The sequence below is a fragment of the Dermacentor silvarum genome, chromosome 9, assembly GCF_013339745.2.
Source record: "Dermacentor silvarum isolate Dsil-2018 chromosome 9, BIME_Dsil_1.4, whole genome shotgun sequence".
Taxonomy (NCBI): Eukaryota; Metazoa; Arthropoda; class Arachnida; order Ixodida; family Ixodidae; genus Dermacentor; species Dermacentor silvarum.
The window spans coordinates 13,334,131-13,347,889 of record NC_051162.1 but is presented as its reverse complement, the minus strand read 5'-3'; the positions used below and the strand labels follow the sequence as shown (position 1 = coordinate 13,347,889).

Genomic DNA, 13,759 nt, shown 5'->3' with positions numbered 1-13,759 from the left:
TCATTCGGACGTATTTGGCTGCACATTGGTTAATTCAGACAACTCTCGTAGCTCGGTGAGAGTGAAGTGCCGCAAACGTGCGACGCAAATGAGCAAGAACTGCATTTTTTTAGTAAGCATTTATTTATAGTTTTCTTGATACCCTCGATAATTTGACATTCGGTTAATTTGGACATTTTTTTGGGGCCTGTGAAATCTGAATTAACGACGTTTTACTGTACTATCAATAGTATGATGTAGATTTTACAATGCCATCGATTGCCATACCACCGATAGCCTTTTTTTTACATTATCGATAGTTAAAGAAACTAGTTTACCAGTAGTTTTGCATCACTAGCGCATATGCTTGCTCACCTGCAAAGCTCGTTGCGCTTGTCAGCCACCATGTTCCAGTTCTGCTGGTCGACAGACACCTCGACGTAATAGCTGTACTGGCGTGAGTCGCAGTCCCACAGCAGGAGCCTGCGGTTGAAAACAAAAGACAAAGCAAACAAACTGAGCATTAAAAATCAGCTGCACTAGATCCAAAGCCTTTTTCTATGGCAACGAGCAAGAAGAGTTAGAGAAACCGAGGGGCTCGATTCCTTGGTTAGTCACAACAAATGTATCAAACAGACAACTAAGCCAGGAAAAACTACTGTATTTTTCTGCATATAACCTGCACCTCTAAAATCTGCGTATCACCTGCAAGGATGACTGCATACAACAATGCTCAAAACTTTGCAAGAACAGTCTCCATTCGCGGATGTAGTACGACTTGTCGATCTTCAGCCAGCAACTCTTCCCGTCCCCCCTTCCGCGATGCTGATAAGCTGGATTCACACAAGGAACGTGATAGCGGACGAATCAGTCATGTGACCAGTGATATGTACCGGATCACTTTGCAGCTAGCATTCACATGACAAAGGATGACAACGCCAAGAGAGCAGCCCTAACGTGGGCAAAGGTGATGAAGCAAACACGAACGAGCTGAAAATCCTAACATTAATTGGCTCTCCGCGTACGCGAAGCTCTTCGCACAATCCGAGGAAGCGCTGCGAGAATGGGTGATGTATGAGTGTGTCTCCGCCACCTGCACTTTTGCCAACTGCAAGATGCAAAACAGGGAACTGTAAAGGGGAGGAAAATAGGCGACTACGAAGGAGGAGAGAAGAGAGCTTCAACATGTAGGTGTGTGGAGAAGGTGGGATTCCCTAGGAGATAACAAAACATTGAATGGCGGAGAACACTGTGTTGAGGTGTGACTTCATGACAGTATGCGCCACCCTGACAGAAATGCGTGCATTCTTTTCAAATCAATTTTGCCTTAAGCAATATGTGAAATAAAATGCTAAATTATGGCATGCTGAAAACATTAAAGGCGGTGTGTTGGGACCTCTGCCATACGTGCTAACCACCAGATATCTACGCTTCATCTGCTTAGGTGCTACAATCAGCGATCGATTTTCCACATGCCCAATTTTTCGGACACCTTCGCAGCACTGCCATGTACTCCATAGCGTCAATGCATAAGAATGTCTGAAAATATTAGACGCAAGAACCCTTCGCTGTCCGATTTTCCAGACATTTTTGCCATGGGCACAGGTCTGAAACGGCGTTATCGAAGCCACCACCGCCTAAATTTTTATTATCTGGCCGCCTCGAACAGGCACTTTTGCATGCAGATACACTCGCAGCCATAGCCACCACCAATGCTGGCAGCCATAGCCATAGTCAACGCTAGCCCTACGTGCTTCGACGTTCACTACCAAGCTTCTTGCTGTTGGGTGCCGTGTTTTTAATTGAAAGAATTCGCCGCTGTCAGCAATGACACTTACTCCACCTTTGTAATTCCCGCCAATGGCTTCGAAGCTCGAAAAGCACGACACGTTGCATAATGCCGGTTCCCGAAGGTCAGCTTCACCTCAATACAGCAGTGTTACGCCGTGAAGCTCACGCAAAGTATTACGGTGAAGCATGCCAAAAGTGGGAAGGGGGCAATTGTCACGGGACACAATAGGTATTCCTTACTTCTACACGCGTGCACTCGCCGTCCTTCAGAGCTATTTCGGATGTGCCTGTGACGATTTGGGCCCTTGGGGGCCGTAAAAGGCCAGCATTCATTTTTTCCGACTGCCCAATTTTTCAGACGTTATCGCAGCATCTAGGGAGTCTGAAAAATCGGACGTTAACTGAATTTAAAGGCAGTTACTATGAAAAACTGACAGTTTCCAGCCTTGCAAACCTGAAACCACTTGCTTGACCAAGTGTTGAAATGCTGCAACAGGCATGGTGCAGGGCTTGTACAGGTTTCAGATACGAAAATTCCTAGGGTACTCAAGGACTTTCAAGGCCCCCTCTAAGCCTTTTCAAGGGTACAAAATGGTATCCCATGTAGCAATTTTTTAATAGAACAACATTTCCAACATGCTACAGATAGCTCTATTTGAAGAAATGATATTGGAAAGTGGGAAGGGGGCAATTCTGGATCTTCAAGTTCCTAAATTCAAGTTTCTAACGAGGTGCGAAGGATGCAGTGCAAACACGGGAGGGGAACCAGCAGTAAGCACCAGTGTCTCACTGGTGTGCCCACTGAGGGGCTCTTCAGTGCCGGGCAAGTTGTACGAAGCGGAACACATGTGTACCCCTGCCATCTTTACATTTTGATACAGCTGAAGCCACTTATAACAATATTCAAGAGCCAAGAAAATTATATTGTTATGGGCTGCACAAAAAAAAGGAGAGGGGACAAATATACAAACATTTCAATTGGACAGAAAGAAGCGCAGTTGAACACTGTTATAGCATTACTGGCTTTAACAATACTCAGGTGTAACAATGAGCAGCCCTAGTATGTGTTTTATGGCAAAATAAACTGCTTACTACAATGTTCTCATGCACATTATTGGCCCCAACAGTCACATCTGGCCACTGGGTGTCTGTGTTGACAAGAATCTGAAATCTCCAAAAAGAAAAAGTGAGCAGCCGCACCTGCCTTCATGCAACGCACCTTGCACCACATAAATTCGCCACATCACCAACCTTTTACACCTCTCTCTGGTCCACCCCTCTGAAGTACGAGTTGACATCAAAGGGGTGGAACGGAGATGGGAGAAAGGTGCGCAAGGGCGTGACCATGATCAAGGCATACCGTGCAGGGCACTCATCACAAAAGTGGGTGTGATGAAGGTTTGTGACAGGCAGGCAGGTGTGGCGGCTCAAATTTTTTTTTTTTTCCCCATTGATTTTGCGTTCTTTTTCTATTCGACAAACACACCCAGCCAAATTATTGTTACTGATAACACAACATGGAAGCATCGTAATAATTGGTTTATTTTATCATAGAACATGCACAACAGCTCATGGCGCCGCGACTGTGGATTGTTACATCCAATATATTGTTAAAACCGGTATTGTTACCAGTGGGTTCAACTGTACCATTGTTTCTAAAATGGGAAGTTGAACACTGTTATAGCATTACTGGCTTTAACAATACTCAGGTGTAACAATGAGCAGCCCTAGTATGTGTTTTATGGCAATGGTGCGGCTGCTCACTTTTTCTTTTTGGAGATTTCAGATTCTTGTCAACACAGACACCCAGTGGCCAGATGTGACTGTTGGGGCCAATAATGTGCATGAGAACATTGTAGTAAGCAGTTTATTTTGCTCACGCTGATCCACCATAGAAAGCGGGTCACATAATCAATCGTATAGTGCATCACTTAAGGGGGGACGCGGCTTTCGCATCGCGATATTTGGCCAAAAAAACGATTTTTTGAAAATCACATTTTCAGTTTGTATGACTTCTTTTCTATTTTATTTCAAAATTTCGTCACGGAAAATCGCGCGGAAATGATGTAAAAAATGTTTATCGAAGCTAAGGTGGCGAGGAGTTTCTCGAAAATAGCGAAAAAACGGCATTTTCAAGCCGCGATATCTCCGCAACCGCGTAACCTAGCGCCGCCATCTTGGTCTCTATGGATAGCGCGATTCTCCGTCTTCAAATCTGGCGCCTCGGCCAGCTGCACCAGGCAAGAGCAAGCGCACAGCAAGCAAAAGTTTCAAGGTCTCGCGGCGGTTTCTGATCGGCAGCGCGCGCCACGTGACTGTACGCGGCTCCGGATTGGTCTCCCGGGCGGTTGCCCTTAGCAACCGGTGGAAAGGTCGTCTGCTCGCCGCTACGGTGGCTAGAATCGCCGCGCTGACGGCGCTGAGGAGCCGATTTCGCGTCTTTTCAAGTCGTCGCGGCGTGGTTTAGAGATTGTATCTCACTTATGATAACGGACCGGCGCTCGCTTGTTAGAGAAACGAAAAACGTTGTCAAGCTCAGCCCTTCTTAGCTTGGAGAACGGCTCTCGTCTGTTATCATGGGCCGGCGATTGTTCAAGAAGAAACGCAAGACTGCGCATCAATTTGGTGCTCGTAAGTCGAAGCCACCGATCTCTAAAACAAAGTTTGCTCCGGCGACTTCAGCAGTGACAATGACGGTGGCATGCAGCGCGACGCGGACGTGCAGCTGAGCACCTCAAGCACGGATGGAACATCGTCCGCGCGTATTGGCGAAACTGTTCAGGAACCCAGCCGAAAAAGATGCAATGCGGAAAAAGAAAGCTGCAAAAGCTCATCAGACCATCAGGTCAGATGGTCAAGCGATGCTGCATCGCAAAGGACACAAAAGACTATAACCCTGGTGCCTATTAAATTTTGACAACTTTGAACCTTGTTTTCTCAGTACAGTTTTTTTGGCATGTTGCTCAGCTCGTGGAGCAGATATCTTGGTAACTACTTTACACATTTTGATTGCGTTTGTTTTGTCAGACTCACTGAACTGTACTTTAGGGGATAGTGCTCTTCTTTTTTTATCCTAGTGTTTTAAGAATTCGTAGTAGGGTTCCTTGTTTGCAGTGTAAGCGTGCTCACTGCAGTGGGACTGGAGAAAACGTAAACTACAAATTTTAGTGTTGAAAAAAATTATTTCGAGAATGCTATCCCCTTCTGCATACATTTGGCTGTGCATACAGTATTTAACAAACTTTTCACTTGATTTCGTAAATCCTCCAGTCCCTCCACGAGGTTCAAGAAAGAAATAATTTGTCTAGCAAAAAGTTTTCATGGTACCGCTTTGAAATTTTTATGAAAGCATCATAGAGCCATTCTTATTCTATGTACCAATTTTCATTGACATCCACCAAGAAACAAGAAAGTTGGTACCGAAAGCCGCGTCCCCCCTTAAGAAATTTAAGGGTTATTAAGGGGGAAAAAAAGAATGCCAGGACTTTCAAGGACCTCGAAAACATACTTTCATTTTCAAGGACCTGTGCACACCCTGATGTTGGTAGAATTGACTATAAGACGCGACTGGGATCTTTTTGGGTGTCAGGGTGTTGAAGTCATCTCACAAGACCCCAAAAGTGCTCACCGCATGGAGTCAACGCGGTATGGCTGTGCCAGCTGCACTACAATGGCACCATTGCCCAGCTGGTGGCAGGTGTAGCCAGAGTCCCAGTCGTACTTGGAGGTGTCCCCGTTGATGAGCGCGTTGCGGCTGCGGCTCACCCCTTCCACCACGTACGCCGAGCGTGCCACGGTGGCCACGTTCTCGTGGGGCACCACCAGACCTTCCTCCAGGTCAGGAAAGGGCTCCTCCTCCTCGGCCGTATCCAAGGCAACGTGTTTGCACTCCAGGGACACCGCATGGAAGACGCGGTTCACTGTGTTGTGTGTGCCCTGCACCGCCACATGCAAAAAGTGTCAAAACCTAGTAGTTTCTTATATGGACACTGGAGAGAAAGAGTGAACCAGTTCAAACTGATAATGTATTTTTGCAAAAGTCTATTTTTGTCCATATCATAGTATTACGCCACAATCTGGTGATTACTAGAAGAAAAAATTTGGGTCAGAGATCTATATCTAAATACCGAGCACGAAAATAAGACGCGAAAAGAGAGACGAAACTCGACAGGTGCTCACTTTGCGCCCAGTTATTAGCTAAAACATGTACCAACTAGCCTAGCAATCTGCTTTACTATCAATACAAAGTTCAATATTTTGAGCCTCACGCCAAGACTTCAGTACTGGTACGTCAGTATTACGTCAGTGATATTAAGGCGTTTTTTTTTTCTTTGTATTTTGGCCACTGTGGCTCTGTAAATGTTACTGAAACTTGCCTAAACCTGAGCAAGCGCTGTCGAAATCCATGGCATTATCGACCATCTGTAAGTTCTTGCACATTTCCTGGCTCACTGAGCTACTTCCCATGGTAAGAGTGGCTTTGTTGTTATTGTAGAAGGCTAATGTACTGATACAACTCAACTTGATTTTTTTCTTTAGCGTCCTTTTACAGGGTGCTGAAACAACATGGGAATACAGGGATATGGAAGAGTTGGCTTGGATAAAAATCCAAAAATTGCTGCACAGAAGAAGTTTTCCAAACAAATAATTTACACACACAACAGGATGTCCCATGGTTCAAGAAACGTAGGCTAAACTTCCTGCCAGAGTAAAAAAAAGGAAAATAAAAAAAACAGAGCACTATAACGATAAAAGGCTTGCTAATGTATCAATACAAATTAAAATAACATAAGGTACAGTAACACCTCGCTAATCTGACCCCTGTTGATTTGGAAAAATTGATAATTCAGATTTGTTCTCTGGTCCTGGCAGGTGTATGCATTGTTTAATGGCATCAAACTCCAGCTAATCCGGACGTATCTGTTTGCACACCGGTTAACTTGGACAACCCTCAGATTGCGGCGAGTGTGGAGCGCTGCTAATGTGCAACCTAAAAGAGCAATAGCAACGGCACCGTTCAACCGAAACTCAAGTGTCTGCATTGCCATAGCCATCAGCAGAAACGATACGGGAATGAATGAACACTTTGTGCCTATTTGTGAATTCACAGTTTTTGTGCTTGCATTTACTGTGCCAAGCATGACACCCTTTTGGACATGTGCATTGAGAATTGTGCAGTCCCCATCCATGATAGCATCGATAGAGTTGTGGCAACAGTAGTTCCGTTTTGACTAAGTGCGTTTGGCTGCGTGTCTTCAGAACTGCGTCGTCACTAATCGTGATCGCATCGATAGCGACCACGGTTTTGTCCGCAGCGGCTGCAGCAAACAGCAGTTCTGTTTTGACTCGGTGTAATTCGCATGCAATGATAAACATGGCAGAAGCTGTCAAGGTTCAAGAGCAATTCTACTGCGACCTGCACACTTAGAGTTTACTATAGTGCAGTGACACCAAACCAGCCAGCTTCATTGCGCGGCTTTCACCAGCCAGCTCGCTGGCAAAAAAAAATAATCAGGATGTGCGCACGCTAGTGAAAATCATGTCTTGGATGAAGACGCGGGTCTTAACTCTTTGAGGGTCAATGCCGTAAATATACGGCACCGTGAACAAGTCAGAAATGGTTGATACTGTATATTTACGGGGCCCTCTGTATGTTTAAAGAACGCGAAAATTTTTCAGCTCTTTCTTGCCCAGCAAGAATTTGTTTGTTTTTTTTTTGCTCCGGAGTCCATCTTGGTTTTCATTCCACAGCTTCTTTATGCTGGCATTTCAGCATTGGTTAGCTTTGGTTTCGTCGTGCACGCTGTTTTTGTTTGCTGCGCTCCTAAAAACTGATGTAGAAGCTGCATGAAGCGGGCAATTGTAGCGACTGTTTGGTTCGCCTGCACCACAGTTCACGAGGTGCTGCGCCCTGCCATTCATTCGTGTCTTTCGTGTGCCTTCTTGCATCCTCGTCTAAATGCGCTACAATCATACTCCATATTGTTTACAGATACCCTTCACATGCGGGCTCTGTTTGGCCGATGTATCAATGATTGCCTACTGCACACTCGCTCAAGGGATCAGTTGGCAGTCGTCTGGCTGAACATTATAAAAAATGAGGTTCTAATCCAATTTTGGAAAAGTGCACGATTTTAGGATGCTACCGAGAGCAACGTGCCCAAGAGATAAGCGAAGCATTTCTCTGCATATCAGTGAACTAAGTTATCCATCAAGTGTGCAACTGCCTTGAGATGATTGAGAAGAAGATGAATGGCTTGAGATGATTTTGTCTTTTTGTTCCTTGTGCAGATTGTCGTTCCTATATATTGTCGTTCAGGTGCAATAAACAGTGGTTGTTAGTCAGCTCTGTCTTCATCTTCCTTACTTCATCCAGTGGTGGGACTGCCCAAAGTCATTTTGGCGCAATTTTTGGAGCAAGTAAAATTGTGTTTTGGAGCAGTTCGGAGCAGACAAAATTGTATCTTGGAGCAATTTGGAGCAGAAAAAATTTAATATTGAAGCAGTTTGGAGCAGGCCCTTCTGAATTTTTGGGGAATAATGGAATATGGCAGCGCACTTCGACACCACGATGAAACACAGAATAAATCAACACGAAGTACGTAGTAGAAGCGTGCTTTGTAGATATAGCATGGATAGATTAGAGTGGGTTCCTGTAAAGCCGAAAACATCGATGGCACTACGATCGCACCATACATGGGATCCCATGCAAGCACTCACAATAATAGTTGAAAATGCTCTCAAATTATGCGTTCCAATCAATGCGGTAACAATTTCTGGGTCACCAGATGGCCCTGCAGACCCAGAGAGCCGCAATCAACCCTGGGCTGGTATAGCGTAAAGGTATTCTAATCAGTCTTTATTGCGATAGCAAGTATACAAAAACTCCAGGCGCATTTCTGCAGTCGCCGTTACCATCGGCGTCGCTGTGTTGTTCCACATAAAGTCCAAGGGCAATAACAACGTCGCCTCGCGCCGCAAACTGTTTGTGCGAGTGAGAGCGTGCGAGGGCGGACGATGGCGGCTCAATCTCGCACGCACAAGGGAGGAAAGCGCGGAGGAAACGGGGCGTCTTCCGTCGAGCGCAAGGCACTGGGGAAGGGAAGAGCAGAAGGCGGCGGGGGGGGGGGGTTCATTTCGGCAGCTGCTGCGTATGGCGCGGCCCCGCAGGCCCTATCTGGAAAGAGATCTGCGATGGGGACAGAGTGTGAGTGCTGATAGCTTCGTGTGTGCGTTTTTTCAGCTCTTACTTAATAAGTGTTGAAGCGAGAGGCAACACGAAAGTCAATTCACTCGCTGCTGCTGACGCGCTTCCACACTCCAAAGCTTTGACAGCGAGTTTCTGCGGTCATCGAGTGAGATACGTTCAGTCTGCTTGTACGTCCGTGACACCATGCTTGTTAATTTAGTTGGTAAGCGGATGCTTACAAGTTTACACGGTCAATAAAACTACTATTCTTACTTCGTATAGCTGTCTACAAATTTGCTATAGCAATCGATGCTTCGCCGTTCGGGCTTTGCTTTGCACCTCAGCTAGAAAGCGCCGCACCGCTTGGCCCACTCAACCGTATTCTATTACACTCTAAATACAGCTGCCCTGTCCCTCCCGACAACAACCGGGAGTGGCCACACGCGCGCGGGCCACTTGCCGGAAGCGCCTAAATATCCAATGTTAAAAGCGCGAAAATTACAATAAGCTGTACAGCAGGCGCCGTTACGCGTTGTGCAGAATGTGAACAGCCGTGCTCTTTTTCAGAGAATGAATCCGCTTGCTGTTCGCGGCCAATGCCGGAGCACACATGCCGAAGCCGTTCTGGCGCAGCGTGGTGCGATTTCGGTCAATTTTCTGAGTTTGGCGCAGGAATTGGGGTTTGTATCAAAATGACGCAACTGGCGCAGGAGTCCCACCCCTGTTCATCCTGTCTGAAGTGTTGTTCAATTACTTTCTAAGGTGCTCTGACACTCTTGCGCACCACCGAACAGCCACTAGGGCTTACATTTCCTTTGTATATAAAGAACTTCAATGTTTTCAGTTAAAGCCCTAAGACACCGAGAAAAAATATGCTGAATTTGGTTTGAAATATTTGATTTCAACCAAAAAAGAGTATTACTCTGACATAGTTTCACAGATAAAAGAAAAAGAACAACAGAAAGAAAGAAGAGGCCGACGGTTATTAGTGAAAAATTTCGTATTTTTCAGCTGTGAAAGCATGGGAGCAGCTAGGACTCAGAACAGAATTGGCCCTCATTCAGATACGTAGAGCGTAAGAAGTAAATTTGTGCTCCCTACGTATTAAAACGGGTTGTAATAAAAATTTCAAAAATCAGCAGACTTCGGTGGTTCCTCTGGCACTCAAGCTATTTTCTGCGATAGCAGCTGGTTCACAGAGTGGACATCGCCACCTTCTTCTTCTTTGTGATACACAAAACATTGTCCTTGTCCACTTTATATTTTAATGCTGTGGCCTTATAAATACACGCGGAGACTACGACCACTCTCAAGTGTCTGTGTGTAGTACAAGACCTTGTACAAATTACCAAGCTTCAATGTTGTGCTAAAGTGCAGCGATTAGTACATCTGTTTGTGCTTCAGAGATACAGTGGAATCTCAGTGATACGAATCTCATGGTGTTACGAAAAATATTCGTATCATCGGAAATGCGTATCACCAAATTACATTGAAAACTGGTAAGCTAAATTAACAAAATTCACAGCAACAAACTTTTTAGACAAGCAACAAGCACAAAGGCGAGGTTGTCGTCTGCGGTGATAAAATCATGCACGGAGCACCCGGCATCAAGCTGGTCCCAGTCCTTGATTACCAGGTCCTGCGGCTCTGAGGGCACATCTGTAGGACTCCTGAAGAAGCCGCACTTAGTGAAGCAGTTGGCTATCGTAACCGGTGTGACTCGGTCTCAAGTCACACTGGTTATCTCATGGCTATGAAGTAAATAGCGTCCAGCAGGCTCATTCGCAAGTCGCTGTCCTTACGATCAATTTTGGTGAAAAGGCGACGCACAAGGAGTCCGTTTCGCGTTTCTTATAAATCCAGCATGAAGCGATTGGAGGTGCATGGTCTTGTTGGCGAGCAAAAATATGAGCTTGACGTTCGGAAGCGTCACTTGCTTCGGGTGTGTGGCGCACTGATCAAGAAACAAGACGATTTTCCTACTCTTGCTTCCCATCCTTTCGTCAAGGAGCGAGATAAACTCTTCAAACTGGGCTGTTGTCATCCACGTCTTTTTGTTAGCGCGATAGAAGCAAGGCCAAGGTGACTCTCCCGCTTCAAACAGCGGGGCTTCCCCACCACAGTCAGTTTAAGTTTCTCAGACCCGTTGACGTTGCAGCAAAAGAGAAGAGTGATTCACTCCTTGCTTTTTTCCCTCCTTGGCATGCTTCACCTTTAAAGCACAGGCTCTTCTCTGGCTGAAGGTTGAAAAACAGACCTGCCTCATCAGCATTGAAAACATCTCGAGGCTCATACCCCGCGATGAGTGACGGCAGTGTTGTCGAGAGCCCATCGTTCATGACTGACTCGTCAGCCTTTTTTCCTTCGCCACAGACGCTCTTGTAAACAAGACCTTGCTTCGTTTTAAAACGGTGCAGCCAGCTGCCAGAAGCCTGAAATCCATATTTGCGCAATGTAAGCGCAATCTCGTCAGCTTTCTCTCTCAGAACCTTACCGTCGATATTCACACCGGCCGCAGTAACTTCCTTAAGCCACGTAAGCCGAGCTTCCTCTAGCTCAGGGGTTCTCAAGTACGTTCATCCCAGGGAACACTGCTAAGCTCCATAAAGTGCCAAGCAACCCCCCCCCCCCCCCCCCGAATTAACCGAATGTCGAATTATCGAGGGTATCAAGAAAAAAATAAACAAATGCTTCACAACACCAACACGCTTTTATTTACTCAATGAATCGTGAAATCTTGTTTCTATTTAGCACAAGACCAGTGCGGAAGCTGAAATTCTCTTCATCTCATGACTGATTAGCGCTAGCAGCGGCGAAGGCGTAGTGACATCCTTCGCGGCGCGCGTTTTCATCTGAGACGCGCTTTCCACCAACGGGCGCACATCCCGATTATTTTTTCGCCACTCAGCTGCTGGCCAACAAATTGTCCGTCCATCGCGATGTAGCCGGTGATTTTTATCTTCGACAGCTTTGCACTGAGTCAAAGCGAAACTACTGCTTGCCGCAACCGCTGCGGACGAAACCGCGGCCGCTATCGACGCGATCATGGACGGCGACCTTGCAGTTCAGAAGGCAGGCGGCTGACGCATGCACCAAGTCAAAACGAAACTACCGTTCGCTGCAAGAAGTGCGGACGAAACCGCGGCCGCTATCGACACGATCATGGACGGCGACTTTACGGTTCAGAAGGCAGGCGGCCGACGCACGCACCAAGTCAAAACGAAACTACCTTTCGCTGCAAGAAGTGCGGACGAAACTGCGGTCGCTATCGACGCTGCCATGGGAAGCGACTAAGCAGTTGGGAAGGCACGCAGCCGACGCGAGCATCAAGTGAAAACGAAACTACTATTTGCGCAACCGCTGCGGACGAAACTGCGATGGTTATCGACGCGATCAGAGATAGCGACTACGCACTTACGGAGGCACGCGGCTAGCCACCAACGCGGTGTTACGCGCGGCGATAAACGCAAGAATAAAGGCTTTAAAGGCACAATTAGGCACGAAGCGCTTCGGCGTTGCTGTCAGTCACGTGCCGCGTACCATTGCCGCTAAGCACCACGGCGATGCGGTCTGGCGATTCGGTTGGACGCTACGCCGTTCTTGCTCTTCTGCGGCGCGCATTTGCGGTGCTCCGTGCATTTTTTTTATTCCTCCAACGTATAGTTCAGTGCGCACATTATCGGCACCTACCCTATCTACAAATAGGAGAAAGGCGCATGGTGGTAAGCTACGGCCTCTGAGATTCAAGTACGAAAGCTTAGGCGTGCTGCCCGTTCTCAGAGGCTGGATGGCTAAAGCTGCTTGCGTATTTATTGCGCAGTTCGCGCGTTGCTGTTACGCACTGTTATGTGCTTTTGGACACTCGGGCATCGGTAATGAAGGTTCTTTGGATAAAGCGCACCTCGTGTTCGCCGTTTTAGACACTTGTCAAGGGCGGGACCAGGGAAAATTTATCAGTGGCTTGCGGAACCCCGAGCATGGGCCTGCGGAACCCGTAGGTTCCGCGGAACCCACTTTGAGAACCCATGCTCTAGCTTAACGTGATGGGCTGTCTTCCGCTCCTTCGCGTTGACACTGAAGGAAAGCACATTCATCATGATGTGCTCACGGTGCTCAATGTCGACGTTGCGAGGCCTAGCTCCTTCGCCAACTCGGTTCGCTTTCTTTGGGGCTCCTCATCCACCTTTCTCAGGATATGCAGTTTCTCTTTAAAGGGCCCCTAAACCACCTCAGACATTTTTTGAACATTGCAAGTAAACAGACGCATCAAGTTCAGAATGCCGTCACGATCAACGATGCCAAATGCTGCAGCGCTACGCGCCGCGGGTGCGCCACAAAACCAAAAAAACAATGCCGTCCTCCTCCCCTCGCCTTTCCGGTAACCCCAGCAGTCGTCATGATGTCAGCAGGGGGAATCTGATGATGTCCTACGACTTCCGGTTGTCTGCTAGCAAGTACGCGCGCTCCCTGCTAGTCCTCGCCGTGTTGCTCGCTTGTGCGCGCTTGTGCGCGCTTGCGCATAGGTAATTATAGCCTGCAAGTGCCAAATCGCTCGTGTTCCAACACAGTCATGCTTAGCGGTCTCATTAGCTGCACGAACAGAGTGTGACAGTGTTGGCCTTTCCAGACGTGCGCGCAACACAGGGTCTATAGCGGCACGCTTCGTATAACACGCGCCGGCACCACAGGTAGCCGAGAAGCGCCGAGTTCACGTCCACGTTACCGGCACGCTAACTCGCCACACGCCGTTTGGCATTCGCGGGCCGCCGTTCGACAGCGGTTTTGTTCGCGAGCGACGAG

The 13,759-nt window shown here is 47.2% G+C and overlaps 1 protein-coding gene across 3 annotated transcripts in view; it reads right to left on the bottom strand.

The window, feature by feature from the left end:
• Positions 1 to 13,759, bottom strand: part of LOC119465145 (BTB/POZ domain-containing protein 9) — an 85,010-nt gene that overhangs the window by 25,839 nt on the left and 45,412 nt on the right. For all 3 annotated transcript variants that reach the window (XM_037725947.2, XM_049655944.1, XM_049655942.1), the window contains exons 9-10: positions 5,399 to 5,706; positions 355 to 462 (exon numbers count right to left, since the gene is read on the bottom strand). In XM_037725947.2, coding sequence (XP_037581875.1) covers positions 355 to 462; positions 5,399 to 5,706 — 416 coding nt within the window. The remainder of the gene's footprint in view (positions 1 to 354; positions 463 to 5,398; positions 5,707 to 13,759) is intronic.